At 38.4% G+C, this 25,265-nt stretch overlaps 1 protein-coding gene across 9 annotated transcripts in view; it reads left to right on the top strand.

Moving 5' to 3' along the window:
- mybpc1 (myosin binding protein C1) overlaps window positions 1-25,265 on the top strand; it is a 39,750-nt gene that overhangs the window by 6,875 nt on the left and 7,610 nt on the right. For 2 of the 9 annotated variants that reach the window (XM_041977790.1, XM_041977789.1), the window contains 24 exons: window positions 4,517-4,627; window positions 6,545-6,693; window positions 6,809-6,926; window positions 7,017-7,068; window positions 7,708-7,764; window positions 9,025-9,033; window positions 12,144-12,310; window positions 12,404-12,536; window positions 15,901-15,909; window positions 17,111-17,235; window positions 17,340-17,445; window positions 18,744-18,910; window positions 19,018-19,183; window positions 19,256-19,362; window positions 19,456-19,592; window positions 19,681-19,840; window positions 19,937-20,041; window positions 20,114-20,302; window positions 20,867-21,001; window positions 23,169-23,336; window positions 23,461-23,549; window positions 23,628-23,823; window positions 23,939-24,078; window positions 24,161-24,320. In XM_041977790.1, coding sequence (XP_041833724.1) covers window positions 4,517-4,627; window positions 6,545-6,693; window positions 6,809-6,926; window positions 7,017-7,068; window positions 7,708-7,764; window positions 9,025-9,033; window positions 12,144-12,310; window positions 12,404-12,536; window positions 15,901-15,909; window positions 17,111-17,235; window positions 17,340-17,445; window positions 18,744-18,910; window positions 19,018-19,183; window positions 19,256-19,362; window positions 19,456-19,592; window positions 19,681-19,840; window positions 19,937-20,041; window positions 20,114-20,302; window positions 20,867-21,001; window positions 23,169-23,336; window positions 23,461-23,549; window positions 23,628-23,823; window positions 23,939-24,078; window positions 24,161-24,320 — 2,955 coding nt within the window. Of the gene's footprint in view, window positions 1-585; window positions 802-1,705; window positions 1,754-3,322; window positions 3,365-3,836; window positions 3,879-4,516; window positions 4,628-6,544; window positions 6,694-6,808; window positions 6,927-7,016; window positions 7,069-7,707; window positions 7,765-9,024; window positions 9,034-12,143; window positions 12,311-12,403; window positions 12,537-15,900; window positions 15,910-17,110; window positions 17,236-17,339; window positions 17,446-18,743; window positions 18,911-19,017; window positions 19,184-19,255; window positions 19,363-19,455; window positions 19,593-19,680; window positions 19,841-19,936; window positions 20,042-20,113; window positions 20,303-20,866; window positions 21,002-23,168; window positions 23,337-23,460; window positions 23,550-23,627; window positions 23,824-23,938; window positions 24,079-24,160; window positions 24,321-25,265 lie in introns of all 9 variants that reach the window. The other 7 variants (XM_041977791.1, XM_041977785.1, XM_041977787.1 and 4 more) reach the window with 7 other exon arrangements.

The following is a 25,265-nucleotide window of genomic DNA, read 5'->3' as shown; positions in this document are numbered from 1 at the left end:
TTGCAGGGTTGAATATTAAACACAGTCTCAAAGCAGTTTTTGAGATTTTATTTAAAAGTTATCTTTTGATTTACATTCTTGGTCGACCATTTCCATTGTTTTCAAATAGACAGGAAGAAAAACATGATATTTAATAAAAGTATAAATCATTTCCAGTCTTATAGAACAATATAGTTATTCTAAACAATAAAGGAAAGTGAGAATATCTCTTCTCACTGGTCTCTTTCAGGGTCTAAGATCAATTAAACCCTGCCACATTACGTGATGAGATTTTCTGAAACACACACTGATGAAATATAATTTAATAAATTACTGTTTTTAAAATAAAGGGGATATCAAACAGTATACCATAACAGTAGGCTACAGGAGTAAGACAATACAGATGCGAGCATTTATGTCTCAGCTTTACACACCTACACACAGGACAAGGATATTTGAGTTTACTTATCTAAATCCAGTGTAACAAGTGGCTTCTATCTGGTTCTTAACTATTTATACCTACCTCACCTGAGCAAGCATTGTTTTGTAAGGCTTGTTTGTGCTCAATGCTTGCTGCTATAGCCTGGCGCTTTGTCTGCTATACAGAGGCAGTAACAGAGATGAAAGAGCCGGTAGAGGCTGATGGGAAGAAGCCAGAGCCCACAGAGCCTGAGCCAACACAGGCTGTGGTGGCTCAGGAGCCCAACACTGTCGAGAATGACTCAAACCATCCAGAACCTAGTGGGGTTGGGGCAACAGAGCAAGCAGGTTCTGCTAAGTCTGCTGCAAAGGAAGATAGCTCTTGCTCTCCCCCACCACCTGGTAAGTATGTTTCTTTAGTATCGATCAGTCCCATTTCTCTCTCAGTGCAAGTGTTTGCCTCTCTAGCTATACAACTGATGCTGAAAGTTAAATGAGTAATTTTTAAAGGCCCATTACTCTTGCAAAGCAGCATGGTAATGTCCTGTTTAAATCATCTAAAACTATGCTTACATTCAGTGGAAAGCTAATACTTTCACCCCCCCTGCTAGGAATGCTATGGCCTTCTGTTACTTTGACTGGAGCCATGCATCTCAAGCCAACCCTGGTTTTTAATTGCATGCAGATGTCAAAGAAATACAAAACATTTTCATTTTATAAGCACTTAAGGCTCTAAAGTGCAGAATCTGGATATTCAGATGTCTTATGAAATGATGCCTGATTAGGGTCAGAGGTGGTTATTAAATGATCGGGATGCAATTTGTGTGCAAGGTGAGTAATTTAAGTTGATTCTTTAAGTTCACTGTAATCAGTAATGATTATAACCAGACAGAAGACACAGCTCAGGCCGAGCTGAGAATTTTTTTTCTTCCCGACATTTACTGATTTTTTTTGGTGTAAGTGTGTGTATGTGAGTGTGTGTAAATGCACTATGGTATGTGTTGCTATGACCTTTCTGCTAAGAACCTCACAGCACAGGTTTTGCACACAGCTGTTCCTCCACTTCCTCTCTGTGATCGCTAACAGGCAGATATTTATGCCAAAAGATCCATTTTCATTCACTTGTTTTGTTCTCATTACTTCTTTTTTCCAAGAGCTGCATGTCATGACTGATCCAGAATCTTGTCTTGCATGTGGTCTCTGGCCTTGACGGCCTGCTGGTTTTGTGTCTCCTTGGCCTGTCAGTGATGGACTTTGGAACTTTTTTGATAAGTGGGCAAATTTATCAATAACAACTTTATTGCAGATGATGATAATGCTGCAACCACTACCCCATCCCCAACACCCCAAGCAGGTTGGTACCCATAACAGCCCTTACTACTTCCTAATTTTCTACCTCCACCTCTTCTAAACCCGTTGAGGATGTTAGCTGTGGACCATCTCAATTTAAAACTGTGAAATCAAACTCCTGGCACCACTAAAAAATGTTGAGAATGGTTTTTTAGCCACACTAGCATGGAGCTGTAGGAGGCTACTCACATTTTAGTCTTGTTTAGTAATTAAACGTAGTATTATGCAGTTGGAATATACATATTTTTGTTTATGTTGGATTTTAAAATGCTCTGACATACATGTAGGAAATGTATGATTTCTACATGCTAAATGCTACAGTTTGATTCTTACAGGCACATCAACTTTATTAACAAAATAGAAACAAAGATAATGTATTTCTAATGTATTTCTAATTACATTGTTTAATGGCAGTCTAACATTAATTTGTAATGAATAATCTTATTTTTAGTGTTTAGTGTTAGTGCTTTTACAATCCCTGTATTAACGTTACATTAGTTAACTTTGTTTTTGCTGATATTTAGAAAACTGAAATGAAAAAATGGAAAATCTGCATAAAAAATTAGCTTAGTGATCAGATTAACTTGACTTAAAGGCAGATGAAGCAGAGGAAACATCAGTGTGTTTCCAAAAAAAACAGGCATTGATGGAGTAAACATTTGAGGGGACTTGTATGGACTGCACAGAAATTAAATGGGTCTGTTTATCTTCAGTTCTGTGAAAAATTTACCTCTCATTTCCTTATATTTTTCCTTTTTTGTTTTTCAAAGTGGTTTGCAGCTAAAGCTCTCCAGCTTTCTCAAGGTTTTTTTTTTAAGTTTTTCTTTAGACCTTTGCTGCTTTTTCACTCATTTTAAGCTCAGTCCTTATACCTGACCATTTTTGTTTTTTTGGTTAGCCCACTGACCTATTTTAGTATTAAATGGGCACCCAATTCCGTAGGATCAACCAGCGTTGTGCCCACACACAGGAGACAACTTAGCAAAGAACCAATGTTAAAGAAGCCCTACTGAAGACTGAAGACTTTCCTAGTGAGACGCCCTTCCTAAAGATGTCTAATTCAGCATCCATCTTGCATCCTGTCTCTTCTCTGAGATCTCTCTAGTCAGTGAAAGTTAGACAGATTTGTGCAGTGAACCCGAGCCACCCAGTCAAGGGCGATCACCACTGATCTGTTTCCAATTAGTTTCAATTAGAAAGACGTACCAGCTCAGCTTACGTCTTTCAGTAAAATTTCTCAACATTTGGTTGTTTTAAGTTGGTTTCACAATTGGCAAATCACTGTTCCCTGCAGAGATGAAAATTTAACTCTTTCCTGAGGAGCTTTTAGATATATACTTCAATTTTACAAGAAAAAATGCTAAATGGAAAGAGCAATATATTACATTAACTGAATTAACTAATAAATGACAAAGCAGATTTACAAGTCTGTCAAGTCAAAGTCGGAGAAAACTTTATTTATCCGATACAGGATGATTCAGTCGGACAGTGGCACAAACAATATCTGTCGAAGCATCTATGATAATTGAGTTTATCCTGATTAATTTCAGTTAACTGTGCTTTTTTTCTACAGAAGACGCCAGTACAATCAAGAAACTCTCAATTGACCTACCTAGTAAGAACCTCAGCATCATTTCAGTTTCTCTTCCCAAACTGGCCAGATTAATTCAGAATGATCCAGTGTCTAAAACATGTTTAAGACATGTTTAATTTTAGATATTTTGTGTGTAGTTTTAGAAATCAAAATTTCCTTGCTAACCTATTAATATAACATTGTCCCACTTTTCTGGATGTTTACAATCAATTTCTTTCTTTTTTTTTTCTATTTTAAAAATTTGAGTTTATAGCTTTAAATGTTAAACATTTAAAATTCAGATAATGGGTTTACTTTTTTTGTTTGGGGTTTTTTAAGCAACCATAATCCAAAATTATCACACATTTTTTTTTGAAAATCATATCTTTGGCCCAGATTTCTTTACAGGACCGCTTGCATGTCTTTAACAGCTTGCTTCTGAGTGTGTGCTTGCTTCTGTGGACTTTACAGTACTATTTCTTACAATATGCTGTAAATTTCTCTCTTTGTTTAGATGATAGCGTCCCTGTGCCAGCCACGGGGAGAAAAGACTCAGGTAACAAACTAGTTAAGATTAAAATATGCAATACTTTGTTCCAATACTATGGTGGGCAACACGAAAAGGCTTCTATCTTGCGACATCATCGCCCAACTACTGGACTCCTCACCCATGTCGGACATGATGAGGCTTTTTCATTTAGTTTAGACAAAACATTTAAAACAGCAAGTAGAAGTTTAGATATAAAAAAGAAAAAAATTAACAGTGAAGATGAATTAAATGTTGGACTACATTACGTCTAAGTCCAGCTCTCCTGGAACAGAGCGATTTATCAACATTCAGACTTCCGGGATTGTAAAGACTCAAGTATCCAAGAAAAAAAATCTAGAAAATCTATTTGTTTCTATTGTCTATGTTCATATATCTGTGTCAGCATTGTCTGTTTCATGCTTTCCATGTTGCTGAGAGCAGAGGTCCTGCTGCTGTATGAGGTGTGACTGCTGAAAGTGAGAAAAAGTGTTAAAATGTGATGTTTTTGAGTGCTGTTTTCTTTGGATTTTTTTGTAACCTTGACTTGGTGAGACACAAACATTTCTCAGATGTAAAGTAAAAGGTGGGTATCAAACTCCTCGCTGTGTGCGTTTTAAAAAGGGACATGTATGTGCATCATGTATGTGTTTCTCCTCATTGACCAGTCTGGTCTCTGGGAGAGGGTCAGGCCCCAGAGGATGTGGACAAGCCGATTGATCATCCACCACAGTCCACCCTGCTGATCGAGATGCCCCAGAGTGGAACTGTCCCAGTGGGTGAGTGACAGAAAATTACAGAGGGAATCAAAAGGAAATGCTTCCTTGGTTCAGGCTGCATTGAACCAGTGAAGCATTTCCCTGGTTCAAAATCTTTTGTATTACATTTTCTTCCTCTTGGGCACCATTGATTAAAACATTTTAGAATCATTTTATTATTATTTTAAAGAAAAGCTAGTAAAATTTCTAAAGCACAAATTTATAGTTTACTCATTCATTTAAATTTTATTTTCAATGTCCCAACTGACCGACTTTATTGTATTTAAAAAACATAAAAATTCAAAAGTCTGACATTCTTTGCCAAGACAAAGAAAAACAAAAACAAAAACAAAACAATACATAGAATCTATGAATAACACTGTTCCAGAAAATTCTACAATTAGTAGATGAATTGTTAACATGTGAGGGTGTCAGGAATGAGTATAAAAGGGGCATCCACCCAAGGTTAAGTTTGTGGATGCCATGATCAGTGGAAAACAATTACTCAGCACAGTCCGCTTCTGCATTCAGAAATGCAGCCTGAAACTGTGAAGGAAGAAATGCATAAGCTCTGTGCAGAAATGGACATGAACGTCATCTCAGATGGACAAAACAGTGGACACGAGTTCTGTGGTCAGATGACTCCATGTTGTGGCTTTTTGTGGTTTTAAATGTCAAAACTGATGAAGACCATCCAGGCTGTTATTTGGTGCAAAAGCGAGCGTCTGTGATGGTATGTGGATGCATTAGTGTCCATGCATGGACGGACATGTATAGGTGTTAGTATACCACTGATATAGAGGTGTATATTTGTAGGGACATATGTTATCATCAGGTAATTTTTTTTTTTTCAGAGGTATGTGGTTTTTTTCAGCGGGACAATCCCTAGTTTACTTACACCAGAGTGGCTTCACAGCTTGACTAACCTGCTGACCTGTCATGAAGGAGAGAACCAGAAAACAAAGATGCTTGATCGGCTTGAATCTTGTAATCAAGAAGAATGAATATAGATCCTTTTAGCAAAAAGTGTCATTACCACACACTGTAAACACACATGTGCACTAACATTTTACAGCGTGTTGGTGGCATTAAAATTTATTTAAAGATGGTCAGTATTTCTTTTGATTGTTAGAAAGTAATGTTTTTCATTGAATTTTAGAATATCTTTGGAACTTTTCTGGAAATGGGATTTATGTTTATTATATAATATTCATATAAATGAAAAGCTTGTTAGAAAAAGATACAACAATTTTTTTTAAAAAAATGGCTTTCACCAGGAAAAAAATAAGAAATTTTTTAAATGGGAAAATAAGAAATCGCGGGTATAAGAATTACTAATCTTTGAAGTGAACCAAAACCTTCACAAACAATTTAATTTAATACATGATTCAACCTGTATTCAGTAGACAAAACTGTCTCATTTCCAAAAACAAGCATATAATTACGAGAGTTTTTGAGCTTCTTATAAGCAGATGCAGCTACTGGGGCCAGTTCATGATCAAAACTCATCATGTTAAAATTATAACATGTATTGCAAATGATTATGCATTAAATCTATTCAGGTACGAAAGGCTAAAAGGAGAAAAAGCAAAAATTGGGTGTTTCTGAATTTTCTGAACTGTATGGCACTGATCTGCTGGGTATGAAAAAAAGATTGGGACAGTCGAGGTTCTCTTCTTTAAACAGGAAAGAAAAGAGCTCATGTCTGTTTTTCAGAATGAGCCAGATCCTTGTTTTTTTTTTTTGCTGGCATACAAACCAGTAGCTTCTTGCCAGCCAATAATAAAATCTAAATCTTGACATTGTGAAAACTCAGCTTATTTGGCTCAATGTGGCCAACAACCACATTAAACACAACAGTGATCAGAGCACATGTCCCACTACATTTCATATCATTAGACTTTCTCTGTAATCACATGGTATTTTTGTGTCCAAAAGGCGGTGACATCACCTTTGTTGCCAAGGTGGAAGCCAAAGACCTTCTTCGCAAACCCACTATTAAGTGGTTTAAAGGGAAATGGATGGATCTGGCCAGCAAGACCGGAAAGCACCTACAGCTTAAGGAGAGCTTTGATCGATTCACCAAGGTAAGTACCCCATGACACCCACTTAACCACAGCTCCACCAGAAGTCTGTAAATAACCATCATCTTTCATAATATTGGTGACTTTTTACAAATTCTGGTATGACACTGTCTGGCAGATCCACACTTTTGAGATGCACATCATCAAAGCCAAAGAGAACTATGCTGGAAATTACAGGTGTGAGGTGACCTACAAGGACAAGTTTGACAGCTGCTCCTTTGACTTGGAAATTAAAGGTCTGTACAACATCAAAGAAGATTATAACAGCACAAATTCACATTCACATTAAACACAAATGTGCTGTGACTTTTTTTTTTTTTTTACAGAAGTTGAGCAGGGCTCACAAAGTTTTGATATCCGATCAGCTTTCAAAAGAAGGTAACAAACAAGCAAGAACAAAACATCAGCAGCAACCATTATATATTCAATACGGGACATTATTGTCTTTTTACATGGCATTCACATCAGAGAAAATAACATTTAATAAGATACCTACATTTCTAAGTGTCTCAAACCACAAGAAAGAGAAGTAGCTTTTCCTGTGGTGCAACAAATATCCTTCCAGTAATATTATTGAATGACATATAAGTCTGGCAAGATGGTTGTAATACTGTCATTAACCTTATCTCAAGGTAATTACAAATCAACCACTTGATTCAATGTGCAAATTAAGGCCAACACTTGCACTTAAAATCTCCATACAAACAATGTAAAGCAACACAAAGCATCCCAGGTCCATTGCATCATCACAATGTTCCCACACTGCAGGAACATTGTGGCAATATTTCCTGGGACAGCTCTCGATGAGTCTTACACATGCAGCCTTGTTTCAAGCTTTTATCCAGAAAAAGACAAAAAGGTTTCTGTGTTTGCACAAATCGTGAGTTAGCTTGAAGCTAATGCATCGATTGACATCAGAGCCTTTGCTTTGCGTTGCTCGTATAGCATTGTTTTCTAGTGCCTGTAACTGTTGCAACTCTGATTAAATCTTCATTAATCTCTCCTTGTTAACAACAGCAGTGAAGGACAAGAAGATGCAGGCGAGCTTGACTTTAGTGCTCTCCTTAAACATAGGTGAGAATCACATCGACCCAGGGTGGATTTCCCCCCTCCCCTTTAGCTTTTCTTAAAAGCCCCTATTATGATTGCATTTTTATTTAATCACATATATTTTCTTTATTTCATATTTATTAAATTGTTTTTGCTTTATGATGCTTTATCAGGGGTTTTCAAAGTTTGGTATCATAACAGCTGCAACAATGCTACATGAAAAGTTCTTTTATTGCAAAGTTTTCAGCCCATGTCATTATTTTGCAGACATGTCCAAAGCCAGCAGTACTCCTCATAGTCACTGGCTCATTTCTCCCATTGAGCACCAAGTTTAATCCACAGATCTGGAAGGAATGGTGTTTGTTAGAGGAAGTTAAAGCTGAATAATAATAGAGTATTGTTTAAAAAAAGAAAATGCAGCAAGCTACAAAACATATTTTTATCACTAGCCTGGAAAATGTAATTTTTAAAGGTGCAATGTGTAAAAATGTTTCTCAAAACTGAGATGCAGAAGCCAATATTGATTCGTTTATGTTTTTACATTGACTCAAAGAGCACTTAAATCTGTTTAGCAGCAATAAATTATTCAATGACCAACTTGAATGATGATGTGACAAAAACATCCTGACTTGATGCACTCAGGTCTAAGGTCTGATGCTCAAAGGCTCAGAGAAGGAGCATTTGGGTTAGGAGCTTCAGCCATTACTGTGTTCGATGACTACATGTCCTTAAACAAAATTTAGAAGATTGTTTGTTTCACCGAAAAAAACAATCTTTAGGCAGCTTTACTTTAGTGGCTATTGGATTAAAGATAATTAAGAAAAGAAAAAAGAAAAGAAAAGCTTTTGTGACCTTTATTTTTCTGTTCTCATTTGTTCTCTGATTCAGCTGATTTTTTAAATTAATTCCTAATATTTAAAACCTTAGAAGTAAAAAATAATGAAATAATTTTCTACCATAACTATATTAGTTGTTTGCATCTCTATTGATGATTATTCTCAAGTGGATTTTAAACTAGCAATGTTACATATTGCACCTTTAATCAAGATGAAGAGAAATTTGTCAGGTCACAATGCAACATGTGGAGACCTGCCTTACAGTTTGAAAACCTCTGTTTTGTATTAAAACGGTTGTGGTGACTCAAAAGAGACCTCATGATACATATATTGAGATACAGTGTAAGATTTAATTGTGAGCAAAAATAGCCGTAGTCAGTGACACTGCTCACCAGAGAAATTACACATTTATTGTGGACTTGTCTCTTCTTCTCCCCTACATATTCAGAAATCAAAGGTTAGTAGAGAAAACCATAGGTATTTAAACGATTAGACCTTACTGCAGGTGAGTACTGTAACGCTTAGAGTCCCCAGCATGGCATAGCTCTAGGAATTGGACAGCAAGAGTGTTGGCCTCTTGTAGTACTCTAACACTTTATTTGAAGGCAGCATTTTCTAACTGCTCAGGCAGCAGTGATGATGGAAATGGGCCTTGCCTGTATGATGCAACGAGCAACATTTTGAATCATTACTGGTGCGCTAGTGAGCCACAGAGAAATGATGCCGTAAAATAGTGTTATTACTACATTGTCATTTATTTCAATCTAGAAATATAAGGCAAGTACCCACCATGTTTATTTCAGCCGTGTCCATAACTGACTGGAAATAAACAAACAAGAAACTCAAGCACAGAATGGAATAATAATTCACACTATTCACCTCCAAGCTTTCAGACATTTGGGGAAATGTCTTTGAAAGAAAGAGCTGACTGATTGTTCTTTATTAAAGCTAACTGATATACTCATGTTCAGGGCAACATGTTTTTTGACAAGGATCTTACAAATCTAACATTTAGTTATGCATAAATTTGTCATATAACAGCATCAGAGCATCTCTGAAGTGATTACTCAAACCAACAGCTAACAAAGGGATGGGCTAGCTGATAAGAGCAATATAATAATTCCCTGCATGCTCCATATTACATGTTAATAAATAAAGATGATTAATGATACAGTGTGCTGAATGAAAAAAAATGCTTTAATTTTAATTACCCTTTCGTTTCATCTTCTGCTATCATTTTTAGAAGAGTACAAATAAAAATTCCTATTTAATCTCTTTTTAATATCTCCCCTCAATCTCTCTATGCATGCCATATTATAAAAAAGTATCCAGAAACAACAGAAAATATCCAGAGACAAGGTTCATTTTACTGCCACAAATCTACCTTTACTTTGCAATATGTCATATTATATTTGTTTATTATAACATTTTGCTGTGCCTTTTGTGAATTAATGAAAGTCACAAATCCAGCATAAACCATTAAAGGAAAAATTGGGCTTCACTCATCCTTGGATTTCTTTCTCTGTCTCTGTCTCTCTTTTTTTTGTTTTTACTTAAAAATGTATTTTCCCAGTAACCAAGTATAACCTCTAATATAATACTACCTCATTTCCACAAACATCTAAATACTTTGCAAAATCCACAGAGAATCATAATGTGTTTCTTTTTTTTAGCTTCTATTTGATGTTATAGTCACAAATTTTAGTGTCTTTTGTAAGGGTTTACAGATATATCAGCATGGCATGGGACCATATCCACCCTGCTGACTTCAGTCGCCATGCTGGCAAATAAAATAACATCAACTGATTTGAAACATTTATTTATTTTTACACAGATATAAAATGTTACTAAAAAAGTTTTGCATGAGAGTTAAATAAATAATGAAATACTTTTAAAGGGCTTTTCCACTCTTATTTAACCACTCAAACCACTTTATCACTACATGCTTCATTTACATTTATGCACCGCTTCTATGAAATTATTAAGTACTTCTCTACTGGCACATCAGGAGGTAATATGTGGTTCAGAGCACAGCAACTCTTCCTCTCAAGCATCCGCTGGTAATTCATAGATAGCGTCATAAAAGACTGGCAGACTTTGAGATAGTTTTCACTAGTCCACTAGACTCTGAGATTAGGGACTAGTTTTCTTCACACTGCACTTAGTGAAACAAAATTAACCTTTTTATTAACGCATTCCTCTCTTTGCCTGTAGTGGTGGTGAAGAATTAGTGAAGGAGAAGACATGACAAACAACAAAGAAGAAAATTTGCTCATCTTCTGATTAATGCGGGGCAAATTTTGTTTTCGTCACATGAAGCTCGTTTCCTGCCTTTGCTTTGGTTGCACATTCACACCTTCCCAAACAAACTGGGCTTTCTGATCTACAATTCATCAATCAGCTATGCCTCGATTAAGAAGGGCTGCTGTGAATGCACCCTCAAACCATCTAGTTGTTTCTTTTAATACATATTTCATTGTTTACCTGAAAATTGACACATAATTGACAAAATTCAGTAGGTACTGGCATTCAGCCATCAGCCAAATTATTGTCTTTAATGCCAGAATGTCACTGTTGGTGTCTTTTGGGGGGGAAACAAGAAAAAAAACAAAAAAAAAAAAAGTGTTTTAAAAAGAGCTGAAACAGAAGCACAAATATGAAAATTTGTGCTACGTTGTATATGCAAATAAAGATTTGAAGTCCTTTTTGAAAAGCATGGATGTTGTATACTGTTCAGCTTGTATATTTGTGGGTAACCTGCATCAGTTTTACAGCCACAGGCTGTCGTGCAGATGACATCTTTTTCAGGAAGGTCTTGCTTATTCCAAACAGACGCTGCCAAACATTCTGGCTTCTTTTTGCATATAAACTCTCTGCAATCCAAACACCTGTAAAACTTTAGTGCAATATGAAATGAAACGTTCAGCAAAGTAGGGCATTGAACTGTAGAGTAGCTAAATTTTTATATCAGACTGAGTGGGAAATATTTATTCTTGAAAATTAAACAACTGGTGTGGTTGTGAAAGTCCATTTGCATAGTGGAGAAGCAATACATTTCCCCACCTACCCCAGCTTTGTTAAAGAAATGTTGGCATGAAATTTCAAAGAAGCATGTACGTCCGCAATTTTTCTCATTTTCTCGTTTCTAAATCTCTGTTAATTTTTACACTACATTTTTTATTGTTCTTGGAAATGAGGTTGTAATGTAATGTTTCTTTTAAATACTGGAGGAAAAACCCACTACTGCTTAGCAAAAACCTCTGTTGCTTGTCTTAATAATGCTGTTGCCTTGTTTCCATTAACTTGTGACTTCAGAGCCGATGTCAGCAGCTCATGATGCCCATCCCTTTGTGTGACATGTCCTGAGGAACACTTCAAGATAGACTGGCATTGCAAGAAATTTTTAAAATAAAAAAGTAACTGTAAATTGAGGTGAGATCTCCCGGCTACACCAGGGATCTTAAACCAGTCATTGAAGTAGTTCATGAGTGGTTCCTCAGAACACGTTGCAAACACCAGCATATGACTCGTTCCCTCACAATGTTCCCTCGGATCTGGTATCACCAGGGAGCACAAACAGCAAGATGAAGGTCCAGACGTGGATGTTTGGGAGATCCTGAAGAATGCCCGGCCAGATGAATATGAGAAAATTGCCTTTACATACGGTATCACAGATCTGAGGGGTCTGCTAAAGAGGATGAAAAAGATTCCCAAAGAGGAGAAAAAGAGTGAAGGTAGATAAATCCGTGTTTGCAGAGTGAAATATTTTACACATGTGAAGCTTGATCTGAAAGCTGATTTTTAATGACCACTATTGTGACTTTAAGCTTTTGCAAAGAAGTTGGAGTCAGCATATCAGGTGGATAAAGGTGGGAAGATCCGCTTGGTGGTTGAGCTGGCCGATCCCACAGTTGATCTGAAGTGGTACAAGAATGGACAGGAAATCAGACCCACTCCCAAGTATGTAATGAGAATATCCCCATGTCTGTTCTTTGTCATCAGGGTCCAACACTGCACACATATAAAACAGCCTTTTCCATTTAAAGGATAAAAATGCCTTGTTTGTGGCCATGCATTTCTATTTCTTATATGTTTTAATTTTTCATCACCTTTTTTAAGCACAATGGTTCACATGTTTTATTCCTAACACATGGCGGTTCACAATTTCACACATATTCCAAAAAATCACACAGAAATAAATAAAAATTTAACAGTGAAACAGTAGATGATAGTTTTTTTACAGTGTAACTTTACATCCTTCATTAGTTTACTTCATGTGCAACCTATTCAGTCACCTGCACTGTGAACCATTGGCAGCTAAAGACCAGCGAGCAAATAACCTTCTCTTGACTCTAGTGTGGTACATTATGAATGATCATTATGAGTTAATACCACCATGTGCAGTAAAAGGACATTTAAAGGTAAATGCATTAACTGATGTATATGTCCTAGTCTGTACAGGAAAAAGGTGATACCTCCTTCACAGGTCTTTAACCAAGTCTGGCTTTGGAACAGTTTTAATAGAATCTAATTCATAAAATCATTTTGTTTGCTCTTCTCAACAAACCCATGATTTTTCAATTATAAACTATGTTTTTGTATATCATCTGGGTATTTTTAGGATCGTGGTAAAGAAAGAAGAAAAGACTATGCTAAAAATGTTTGTTTTTTATGTTAAACTTGAAAGTTGCAACAACTAATGGATCAAATTATTAGCTGGAGATAGGTTAACAGATGTCAGTAAGCTGAGTATGATTCTAAATGAAGGACAACAACTACTGTGGTTTTGTCAGGATTTTTTGGTGTCACAAATCTTGTGAGTATCCAACCTGCTGGGTGAGTAAGCCTGTATGTATTTAAGGCATTTGATTAATGTTGTGGATCTGTATATTACAAACCAAACCTTTCCTAAAAGTGAACAAAAAGCTTTGCTTCCTAAACCTAAATATGAAATTTCAATGCCTTAGCTTAGGTTAATGCCTAAACCTAACCAAGTAGCAACAAAGAGTAAAGTTGTTTGAATTTTGTAAATTTGGTAAAATTTGGTAAAAAAAAAAAAAAAAAAGGTAAACAAAAAGTTTTGGCTCCTAAACTTAAATATGAAATTCTGTTGTCCTAACCTCGTTTTGATGCCTGAACCCAACCAAGTGGCAACTGAGGGTAAAGCAAAAATAAAAAGTGAAAAAAAGTTAAAATTGTCTCCAAATGAGATCTCATAATTCTAATGGTGCCATTAAATGAGGCACTTAAATCCCAGTTTCTAACTTGTTTTAAAGAGTTTGATTTAAAGTAAGCAATCTGGTTGTTTTCGGTCATATTCTTCTCAAGAAAAATTACTGTTTTCATGACACCGTATTAAATATGTTCGAGCTTTGGTGAGCTATAATACTGACACCAAATTATGCTTAAGGAATTTTCAGAGATGGAAAAGAAGTTGACAAAACAGACAATATTCGATGTCTATAATGGTTCATCCAACAGTATGTAACCAGTAGATTTGTACTGTGTACTGCCATCCATCCATCCATCAACCAGATGTCCGAGCCACCTCATCTGGCTCCTCTCAATGTGGAAGAGCAGCGGCTCTACTCTGGGCCCCTCCCTGATCACCAAGCTTTTCATCCTATCCCTAAGGGAGAGCCCGGCAACTCTGCAGAGAAAACTCATTTCAGCCGCTTGTATTCGCGATCTTGTTCTTTTGTTTACTACCCACAGCTCGTGACCATAGGTAAGGTTAGGAACGTAGATCAACCTGTAAATCGAGAGCTTTGCCTTTTGGCTCAGCCCCTTTTTCACCACGGCAGACTGATGCAGAGTCCGCATCACTGCAGACGAGTGAGAGCTGAAGATCACGGCCCGATGAAGCCAGCAGAACCACATCATCCGCAAAGGGTAGAGACCCAATCCTGAGGCCACCAAACCGGATCCCCTCAACACCTCGGCTGCGCCCAGAAATTCTGTCCATAAAAGTTATGAACTGAATCAGTGACAAAGGGCAGCCTTGGCGGAGTCCAACCTTCACTGGAAACGATTCTGATTTACTGCCGGCAATGTCTACCAAGCTCTGACACCGGTCATACAGGCACCGGACAGCTCGTACAAGCGGGTCCGGCACACCATACTCCTGGACTACCCCCACAGGAGTCCCCGGGGGGCACGGTCGAATCCCTTCTCCAAATCCACAAAACATATGTAGACTGGTTGAGCAAACTCCCATGCCCCCTCCAAGACCCTAAAGAAAGTGTAGAGGTAGTCCACTGTTCCATGACCGGGACGAAAACCACACTGCTACTTTTCAATCCGAGGTTCGACTATCCGACGGACCCTCCTCTCCAGGACCTCTGAATAGACCTTACCAGGGAAGCTGAGGAGTGTGATCCCCCTATGGTTGGAGCACACCCTACAATCTTCAAAAAGGGGGACCACCACTCCAACTGCCAGTCCAGGGGAACTGTCCGCGATGCTGTAAAGGCGTGTCAGCCAAGACGGCCCTACAGCATCCAGAGCTTTAAGGAACTCTGGGCGGACCTCATCCACCTCTGGGGCCTTGCCACGAGGAGCTTTTTAGCCACCTCAGCGAACTCAGCACTAGGGTCCCCAGACCCTGCTTCCTCATCGGAAGACATGTTGGTGGGATTGAGAAGGTCTTCAAAGTATTCCCTCCACCGCCTCACAACGTCCCGAGTCGAGGTCAGCAGCCCCCCATCCCCACTGTACACAGTGTTGATGGAGCACTGCCTTCCCCTCCTGAGCCGCTGGATGGTGGACCAGAATCTCCTCAAAGCAGTCTGGAAGTCACTCTCCATTGCCTCTCCAAACTCCTCCCATGCCCGAGTTTTTGCCTTAGCGACCGCCGAAGCTGTGCTCCGCTTAGCCCGCCGATACCCACCAGCTGCCTTTGGAGAAATGTGAGCACCAAAATGTAGGATTAAGATTCAGAAATCTTTCAAGCAGAATAAATATTAAAATTACTGGCTTGTAGAGCTTATAACTAAACAGAGTTGTGCCTAAACATCCAAACATTAGCTGAAGATGCTGTCCAAAGCCATTTAAAGTTAAAGCCATCTGGGAGGATATTGCTGTTTTCTGGTTTTGGTCTCCTTTGTCATTCTCTCCAGGACTCCCATGTTCTGAGGACTTTTCCCTTTTGATCCTGTTCTTTGTTGTAACACTGTTATCAACCACATACTCTACCCCTCCAGGCATGATGTCTCTCTGTGTCTCTGTCTTATCTGTCTGTCTGTCATATCGTGGTGCTCCTTCCTATCTGCCATAATTACTTCCTGTGCCCCGGCCCCATTCTGGCTCTACTGCTGACATTAAGTCAAAGGAAGTAAGTCCATCCACCCAATTGACTTTCCCTTCTTCATGTCAGCCTGACCCCACTGTGTGTGTAGTAGTTTCTGAGCATATTTGAAGCATGCTTAATGAATTGTAATTAAATGTTGTATTACTTCCTATTGGATTAGAACAAATATGTTTATTTTCTATGGATATCTATCTTTAATTAAATCCATCTATTTTAGGACTACTTTGTACAAGTGTAAATATACACTCACCGGCCACTTTATCAGGTCCACCTTGCTAGTACCGGGTTGGACCTCCTTTCACCTTCAGAACTGCACTAATTCTTGGTGTCATAGATTAAACAAGATGTTCAAAACATTCCTCAGAGATTTTGTTCCATGTTGACATGACAGCATCACACAGTTGCTGCAGATTTGTCGGCTGCACATTAATCAAATTAATCAATCAAATTTTATTTGTATAGTCCTTTGCAATAATCAAAAGTTACTCTAAGAGCTTTACAACAGACTCATAAAAAGTAAATTAAAACAATGAATAAAAGCATAAAATAATTATGACAACACACAGAAACACAATTAGAAAGTGCTATTGTGCTGCTGGGTATTAAGAGCCTTCCAGAAGTGCACAAAATAAACAAAATGAGAATAACAACATAAACCCAGAAACAAGCTCATCCATGATGAGAATCTCCCGTTCCACCACATCCCAAAGCTGAGGCACCCGGTGTGTCTTCTGCTGCTGTAGCCCATCTGTTTTAAGGCTGGACGTGTTGTGTGTTCAGAGATGCTGTTCTGCAGACCTTTCTGGACTTCCTGTTGTCGTTCTATCATCTCCAGCCAGTCTGCCCATTCTCTTCTGACTCCTGACATCAACCAGACATTCTGGTCCAGACAACTGCTGCTCGCTGGATATTTTCTCTTCTTCAGACCTCTGGAAACTCTAGAGATGGTTTTGATTGAAAATCCCAGTAAATACTCAGACCAACAACCATGCGTCATTAAAGTTACTTAAATCCCCTTTTTTTTCCTCAGTCTGATGCTCTGTTTGAACTTCAGCAAGTCATCTTCGCCATGTCTACGTGACTACATGCTGCCATGTGATTGGCTGACTAGCTGTATGTGTTCAGAAGTACATAAACAAGTGGACCTGATAAAGTGACCAGTGAGTGTATGATGTCTCCATTTCTTTAGCTGACCAGTGATGTAACTAATGGATTTTATATTTAGGTATATTTTTGAGCATAAAGGCACACAAAGGATTATGGTCATCAACAACTGCACAGGTAATGATGACGCCGCCTATTCGGTAGTTGCAGGTGATGAGAAATGCGCCACAGAGCTGTTTGTCAAAGGTACCTTGATTAACCATTCACCTTCTCATAAATTCATCTGTTAAATTGCCCCTGTGTATCCAGTCAACTTGTTTTCAGTTTTGTCTTTGCCTCCTACCTTCTAGAGTTACCAGTTAAGATTGTTAAGGGTATTGAGCCTGTAAAGACCACAGTGAACGAGAGGATCGAGCTGGAGTGTGAAGTGTCAGAGGAAGGCGCACAAGTCAAATGGTAAGACCTAAGAATTGTAGGTAGCATTACCAGAACTCATTGTTATGGATTTCCAGTGAGAAGAGCATCCAGGTCAAATAGTGAAAAAATGTTTCTCCTATTGATTTTTTTCTTATACTTTCCACTGACCTCATTGAAAAACTTCATGTTTTATGGAAAACCACCCTTACACTAGACTGTGATGTTAGTCTAATCATAATTATTCACAAAAGGCACATTAATCACTTTGGCTAATGCATTCTTATCACTTTGTTTCATGGAGGCTATATTATACATAAAATCATAGTATAATAAGATATAAAATGTGTATTAAGAAGGCTTGTTTGGCTGGTGGATGGATGTTTGGAGTCCCTTCCTTCACAAGCTGTTCTGTTCATTCTGGTCACTTTTTACTTCCATCATTAATTTCATTTCAACTTTGTTTCCGCCTGTAAATGGTTACAGTTAGAAGTTAAAAGCAGATGGTTTGGTTCAGAAATATACAGTGTATTTTAACCACAAAGTCTTTTATTTATTGATGGCAGTTCTTATTGGATTAAACAGAAGTGCTCTAAAAAGATTAAAAAGCTTATCAAGGCTGCCATTTAGATACTTCTGGTAGATTTAGCTCCTTAGGAAGGTTCCTAAGAAAAAAGTACTGTTTGACCGGGTTGATAGGAAATCCCCATTAGCTGGCCAGCTCCACCCTGAACGAATACAACCCACTGCTCCTCAAAATGTTTTGTAGATGTTTTTGCAGTAGAGTTTGATGGACATACCACCAACCAATCTTTTTAGAACGGGCCAGTTAAAATGACTGGATGGTGTTTTTTAGTCCTGTCTGTTCCACAGGTGACTACATTTTTTTTTTGTGTGTGTGTGTTAGAGCATTTAATTCATTGCCTGCATTTGGGATGTGAAGGGGATTAAAAGAATACAGTAAAAATGCACCTGGAAAACATCTCTTACCCTACCGTTAAGATGCTAACAACTATATCCTCATGCAGCTCAGATGAAGTTTGTAATGATAAATCAGTATTCACAAGGCTTTAATTTTTTATTTAAAAAAATCAAACAATGACTATATTAATCAATTATAGGCTCATTTAAAATTTCCTTACTGTGATTTTGTGATGTGTTAATTTAGCACAGCATTACAATAACATTAATGACAAACATAACTACTATATTAAACATATATTTACTTCATTTACACTGATTTATATCGGTGAGCTCACTGAGATCCATTGTCTCATTTTCAAGTGAGACTTGTTAAACATCTGTATGTCTATATGTGACTTTTTCTAATGCTCCTACAGGATGAAGAATGGAGTCGAGGTTCCAACAGGAGTGCGCTCAAGATATCGAGTTAAGTGCGAGGGAACCAAACACTACTTGGTGATTGATGATGCTTCCAGAGATGACACTGGCACATACTCCATCATGGCCACTGGTGGCACATCTGAGGCTCAAGTTCAAATTGACTGTACGCAGTCTCTTCCCTCTCTTTATATTTTCTGGCTTTTTGCATGGCTCACGTGTTGTTTTAAAGACATTTACTCTGTTCTATTCTACTGCTGTACCTATACTTAGTGAAACCACTGAAGATATTCCAGGACCTGCAGGACATGACGGTGATGCTGGGACAACCCTTCAAGCTAAACTGTGAAATCTACCCTGGAAACGTTCCAGGACGTTGGTACAGGAATGGACAGCTGATCCAGGCCAGCGATCGCATCAATATCGTTCATAAGAATAAGTACGCATGTTACTATTAAATAAAAAAAAAAAAACACTGTCTACACCATCTGACATAATTTTGGTTCCTCAGAGTTCACCGGCTTGAAATCGAGGCAAGCTCCCTTCACGACGCAGGAGATTACACTTTTGTACCTGAGGGATATTCCCAGAGCCTTTCTGCCAAGATCCACATCATTGGTACACAAACTACAGGATTCCTCACTGGATAAGAAGACTTTACATTTTTCTGTGCTTTCTGTCATTACATGATCTTAACTTGATTTTCTGCAGACCCTCCACGAGTACACCTGGAAAGCTTGAACTTCCCAGACAACACAGTTGTAGTAGTGGCCGGTAACAAGCTTCGCTTGGAGATCCCCATCAGTGGAGAACCAGCACCCAGAGTGGTGTGGATGAAGGGAGAAAGGGTGGGCCTCTTTTAATTCTTCTTCTAAACTATTTGTTTTAAACAATCTACATGCTTACACGTAAGTGTTTATGTCTCTTTTTTGTCAGGTGATCCTTGATTCGGGCCACCGTGTCCGAGCTGAAACGTTTGGCGACCAGACGAGCCTGACAATTGAGGTTACGGAGCGGGAGGACTCGGGCAACTATAAAATAGTTTTGCAGAATGAGGCTGGTGAGGCCTCAGCCAGCGTCAAGATCAAGGTTGTTGGTAAGAGAAACAAATGGAAAAACAAGATACCACAGTGAGATGTGAGATTTGCTAATTTTTCCCTGAATAGTTAAAATGAGCGTGCACTGCCTGCAGACATTCCTGACCCTCCTGATGCACCGTTGGTTCCTGTCGTGGGTGGTGATTGGTGTTCTATGACATGGGAGCCACCAAAATATGATGGAGGTTCACCAATATTAGGTAAACATCACATCATATCTATTGACAATGGTTAAATATATGTGTTAATGTTAACTTACAAACTTTTTGAAGGCTATTTCATTGAGAGAAAAAAGAAACAGAGCTCCAGATGGATGAGGCTGAACTTTGACCTCATTAAAGAAACTACATTTGAACCCAAGAAGATGATTGAAGGAGTGCCATATGAAGTGCGCATATTTGCGGTAAATGCCATTGGCGTTTCCAAACCCAGTGAACCATCCAAAGCTTTTACTCCCCTCGGTGAGTCCCCCTGGTGTGTCCTTAGCAGCATAAACAATAACCTCAGAGCTGTTAGTGTCAAATATCTGCCCAGGAAAAGGTAAATGAGGGTTCAGTTCAGCTAACAATGCTTTTCTAATAATGGGCAAATTATCAAAGAGTGGTTGTGTGACTCTGCATGTGCGAGTTGCCCTTGGTACCTCAGCAATGCAGCTGTTCTCCATCCTTAGTATTGACTGTGACCTCCACTGGACATGCAAGAGCTTTAGAGAATATTAAATATGTCTTTTTAATGGTTGCCAAATCATCTGCAGATTAGAGGTTTATGAGATCAGGACTGTCAGAGGGTTCAATAGGCATTAAACAAGATTCAGAGTGCAAGAATAGACAGTGAGAACAGGGACTAATGAGATCTGACAGGGAGACTGATGGCATACCAGCCAAAGAAAGAAAGGCTTCTTCCTCACATGTTCATTACTTACCAAAACAGATGTTTTCTTATCTTGTTCATATCAGTCGTTGCATGACACAAGAGAAATAACTGCTGTGATTCTTCTGATCTCGAAACATTTGATCTTCACTCAGCCGTGACCAGTGAGCCCACCATGCTGGTTGTGGACGACGTCACCGACACCACAGTGACCGTAAAGTGGCGTCCTCCGGAAACCATTGGAGCTGCTGGGCTGGATGGATACTTAGTGGAGTACTGCATAGAAGGAAGTGAGTCAAGCTTGACTTCACGAAAGGACTCTTCAGAAGTAACACCTACAACAATGTTGTTGCACTTTTGATTGCTTGTGACTACCTGTTCATCATTAATGGGTCTTTTTCAAGTAAAACTTACAAAAGGTGAACATACTGTTTTGGTATACATAGCATAAAGAAAAAAAATATCCAAAGAACTTTTAAAGACCTTAAAAAGGCCTGGAGAACTGTTGATCCAGATAATTTTAAAAGACAAGAAAATTGCTGTTATTAGATAACAGCACATGTGCATCATGCTGAATGATTGAACTGAAATGCACAAAGGCTGAAGATGGTTCTGAAGGTGGTGGAATAAAAGTAGATTTTTTTTTTACCTTTTAAAAACTATGCAGAATTGCTTGAAGAATTAAAGTGGAAGATTTAAAGTGGAGACTGAAGCAGTTAGCAGACTTCACATTGGAACGATGCCACTGACTGGGTTTGAACATGTCACCTTTTCAGGAATTGTGCAACAAAGGTTGAACTGAAATTCTCTGAAGCAGCAAAAGATGATATAAAACAGTTTACAAAAAATCTTAAGCTAAAGTCAGTAGTAGAAATGTTGTGTTTAAATGTGCTAAAATGGTGGGATGTTAAATAACATATTGTAAAATATACAAAAATTCATGTCTGATGTTTTAAAAGCTTTTAAGGTTGAAACACATTTTCCTTTTTGTGCAGCTTCCACTTGACTCTGCAGCAAGGGGACTTTGCTAATTGCAGCACACAGCTGAGATCAATGAGTTCAATCATGCAGTATGCACTGGTCTTAATGGTATAAGATTTTAACCTGGAAACTGGTGCAGATAATCACTGAAAAATGTGCAGAGCTGGATTTGAACCTGTGACCTGCAGTGCTGCATCTTCACGAGGACACTTTTCTTTTTGACAGTTTATTTTGCACATGGCTATGCACAAACAACATAAAACCAAACAAAATAAATCAAAAGCACATCTTAATGCACTTAGAGGTAGAAGCACTTTTTGAATGTATTAAAGAGTTTAATATTTGAATGTCTGAAGTGGCACAAACGCTGTAGGAGGAGAAAGGTGCCAAAGTTTGGCAAAAAAAATATAAAGATTTAAAAAGAGAAACAGGAGCACAATAGTGTGAATGTATAAACGCACTAATTCACTAATTACAAGGTTGGCTGCTTGGAAGTTAAATCAGAATCAGAATCATTTATTTATTCTGCACAAAGACGGAATCTGACTCCGGAGAATTTTGCTTTCATTGTACTTTCAGCACAAAAAGTAAAAACAACTAATAATAAAAACAAATAAAAATGAGAAAATAGAAACAGTATATATATACATATAAACATAACGTTAACATAGTATTTAGAAAGTATTTACAGGTTAAAGTAGTGCAGGTATGGCTCAGTGTGGGTTATTGTTCTTCAGGTAAATGGTCTGGGGGAAGAAGCTGTCTCTCTGTCCGGTGGTTTTGGCGTAAAGTGCTTTGTAGAGGTGGGAGGAGTTTAAAAAGTTTGTGTGTGGGGTGTAAGGGGTCTGCAGAGTTAGGTATGGCTTCAACAATAGTGTGAAGGAGCAGAAAGTGAATTAGCTCCTCCAAGCCTGCGACCAGCCTGGTTTTGAAATGAGTTTCTGCCTCAGGTGAAGGAGTTGACTTTGCAAGTTGGGTTAGAACAAAGAAGGAGATTGGCAGGTGGTTCGGGGAGGAGTGTGCAGATCTACGGTGCAACCCTCACCTATAGGTGTGAAATGTAAATAGTGTTTGAAATACAAGCAGCCAAATCAGTTTGCTTCAAAGTGTCTGGGTTCACTCAGAGTCAGGACAGATTCTCTGCTCCTCCTCAATGAAAAGACCCAGTAGAGGTGGTTTGGGTATCTAGCCATGATGCCTTACCGACAACTGTCAGAGAAGATGCCATCAATCTTAAATAATGAATGGTAAATGGAAGGATGAATATATTTGTATAATTCACCAGACATATTTTGCATCTGATATATTGTAAGACTGCAAATACTTGTACATCCCTGTTATTGTACAATCTAAAGGCCTAATTTGTCTGTAGATATTTGTCAGAATCAACAGAACAAAACTTAGAAACTAGTTAGAAATTAAATACTGAAGACTGGAAACAAGTTGTTTTACCAGTAGGTGACTTTTTCTCCACAGGTAATGACTGGGTACTGTCCAACAAGGAACTGACAGAGAAAACAAAGTACACCATCACCGGGTTGAGCCCTGGGTGCAAAATTTTAGTTCGGGTCAAAGCTGTCAATAAAGCCGGAGCCAGCTCTCCACGGACTCTTCAACATGCTATCCTGGTCAAAGAGGTTGTTGGTAAGCTAATATTTGTCATTTTAGTTTAGCTGCAGCTTGGCTTAGAAGTGGGAAACAGAATTATTGATTTTATAGACATATAAAACCATCTATTCTTACACAGCATGTGGTTTTTACTCTACAGAACCCCCAAAGATTCGCGTACCAAGACACCTAAAACAGACATACACTCGCAAAGTTGGTGAAGTAGTCAACCTTGTGGTGCCTTTCTTGGTAAAACTTTTATCCTTTTTTGGGTTACATGTTTCTGAGCAGAATACTGCACTTAAGTTGCTGTGTGTGTGTTTTTAGGGCAAACCCCGGCCGAAGGTCACCTGGCTGAAGGAGGGTCAGCCCATTGAACCTTCTCACGTCAGCATTCGCAACACAGACTGTGATAGCATCATTTTCATTCGCAAAGCAGAGCGAAGTCACTCTGGGAAGTATGAGATGAAAGTGCAAGTGGAAAACCACGTGGACACAGCTGTTATTGACATACAAATTGTAGGTAAGTGAATGCTTCACCCTCTTAGAGTTATCTAAATGAATCTGATTCTAGTTTATTTTCCGAGTTGGTTCGATGCTTATTTTAGATTTTTTATTTATTTAATTAATTATTTCAGATCTACCAGGACCTCCTCAGAGTGTAATTATTGAAGACGTATGGGGAGAAAATGTAGCTCTGGTCTGGACCCCCCCAAAAGACAATGGAAATGCTCCAATTACAGGCTACACCATTCAAAAAGCAGACAAGAAGACAATGGTAGAAATAAAAAAATATGCAAATAAGAAACACTAAAATTCCATCATGTCACTGCATCACATCACATGTTTTGAATTTTCAGGAATGGTACACATGCATTGAGCACTACCACCGCAACTGTATCACCATCACAGAGCTGGTGGTCGGGAACGAATACTACTTCAGGATCTTCTCAGAGAACATGTGTGGTCTGAGTGAAACTGCTACCCAAACAAAAAACAGTGCTCTCATCATGAAAGAAGGTAACTGTGTGTGTGTGTATCTATCTATCTATCTATCTATCTATCTACCTATCTACTAACTATGGACACTGTAAAATGTAAATAAAACAGAATGCCATGGTTTACAATCTCATCAACTCATATTTTATTTGCAGTAGAACATAAACAACATGTCAGATGTTGAAACTGAGACATTTTACCATTTCATGGAAAATTTCATGGAGCTCATTTTGAATTTCATGGCAGCAAACATCTCAAAAAAAGTTGGAACAGGGGCAACAAAAGGCTGGAAGTGTAACTGGCACAAAACAAAAACAACTGGAGGAGCGTTTGATGACTTATTTGGTTAACTGGCAACAGGTCAGAAACATAACTGCATATAAAAGGAGCATTTCAGAGAGGCAGAGCCTCTCACATATGAAGATGGGAAGAAGTTTACCAATCTGAGACAAAATTTCAGAAAAATGTTCCTCAATGTAAAATTGTGGAGACTTTGAAGATCTCAAGAAGTCAAAACTGGATGCTGGTGATCTTGGGGTCCTCAGGCAACACTGCATTAAACAGATGTGGTTCTCTACTGGAAACCACTGCATGGACTCAGGAAGACTTCCAGAAACCACTGTTCACCCTGAAACCCACAAATGCAGGTTAAAGCTCCATCATGCAGAGAAGAAGCCAGATGTGAACAAGATCCAGAACCAGCTTCTTCTGTCTTCTCTGGACCAAAGCTCATGTAAAATTAAAACTGGAAAACTGTTCTGTGGTCAGATGGATTAAAATACTTCCTGGAAAGCATGGACAGCGTGTCCTTCAGATTAAAGGAAAGCGGGAGCATCCAGCTTGTTAACAGTGGACAGGTGAAAAATCCAGCAACCAAGGTCCAACATTCCTCTCCTAAAACTCCTGCCACTGGTCTCCTCACTTCCCAGACGTTTCCAGACAGTTGTTAGAAAAAGAGGGGATGCT

Source organism: Melanotaenia boesemani, chromosome 23 (genome assembly GCF_017639745.1).
Source record: "Melanotaenia boesemani isolate fMelBoe1 chromosome 23, fMelBoe1.pri, whole genome shotgun sequence".
Taxonomy (NCBI): Eukaryota; Metazoa; Chordata; class Actinopteri; order Atheriniformes; family Melanotaeniidae; genus Melanotaenia; species Melanotaenia boesemani.
Note: the sequence above shows the minus strand (reverse complement) of the source record. Positions and strands in the feature narration are given on the sequence as shown.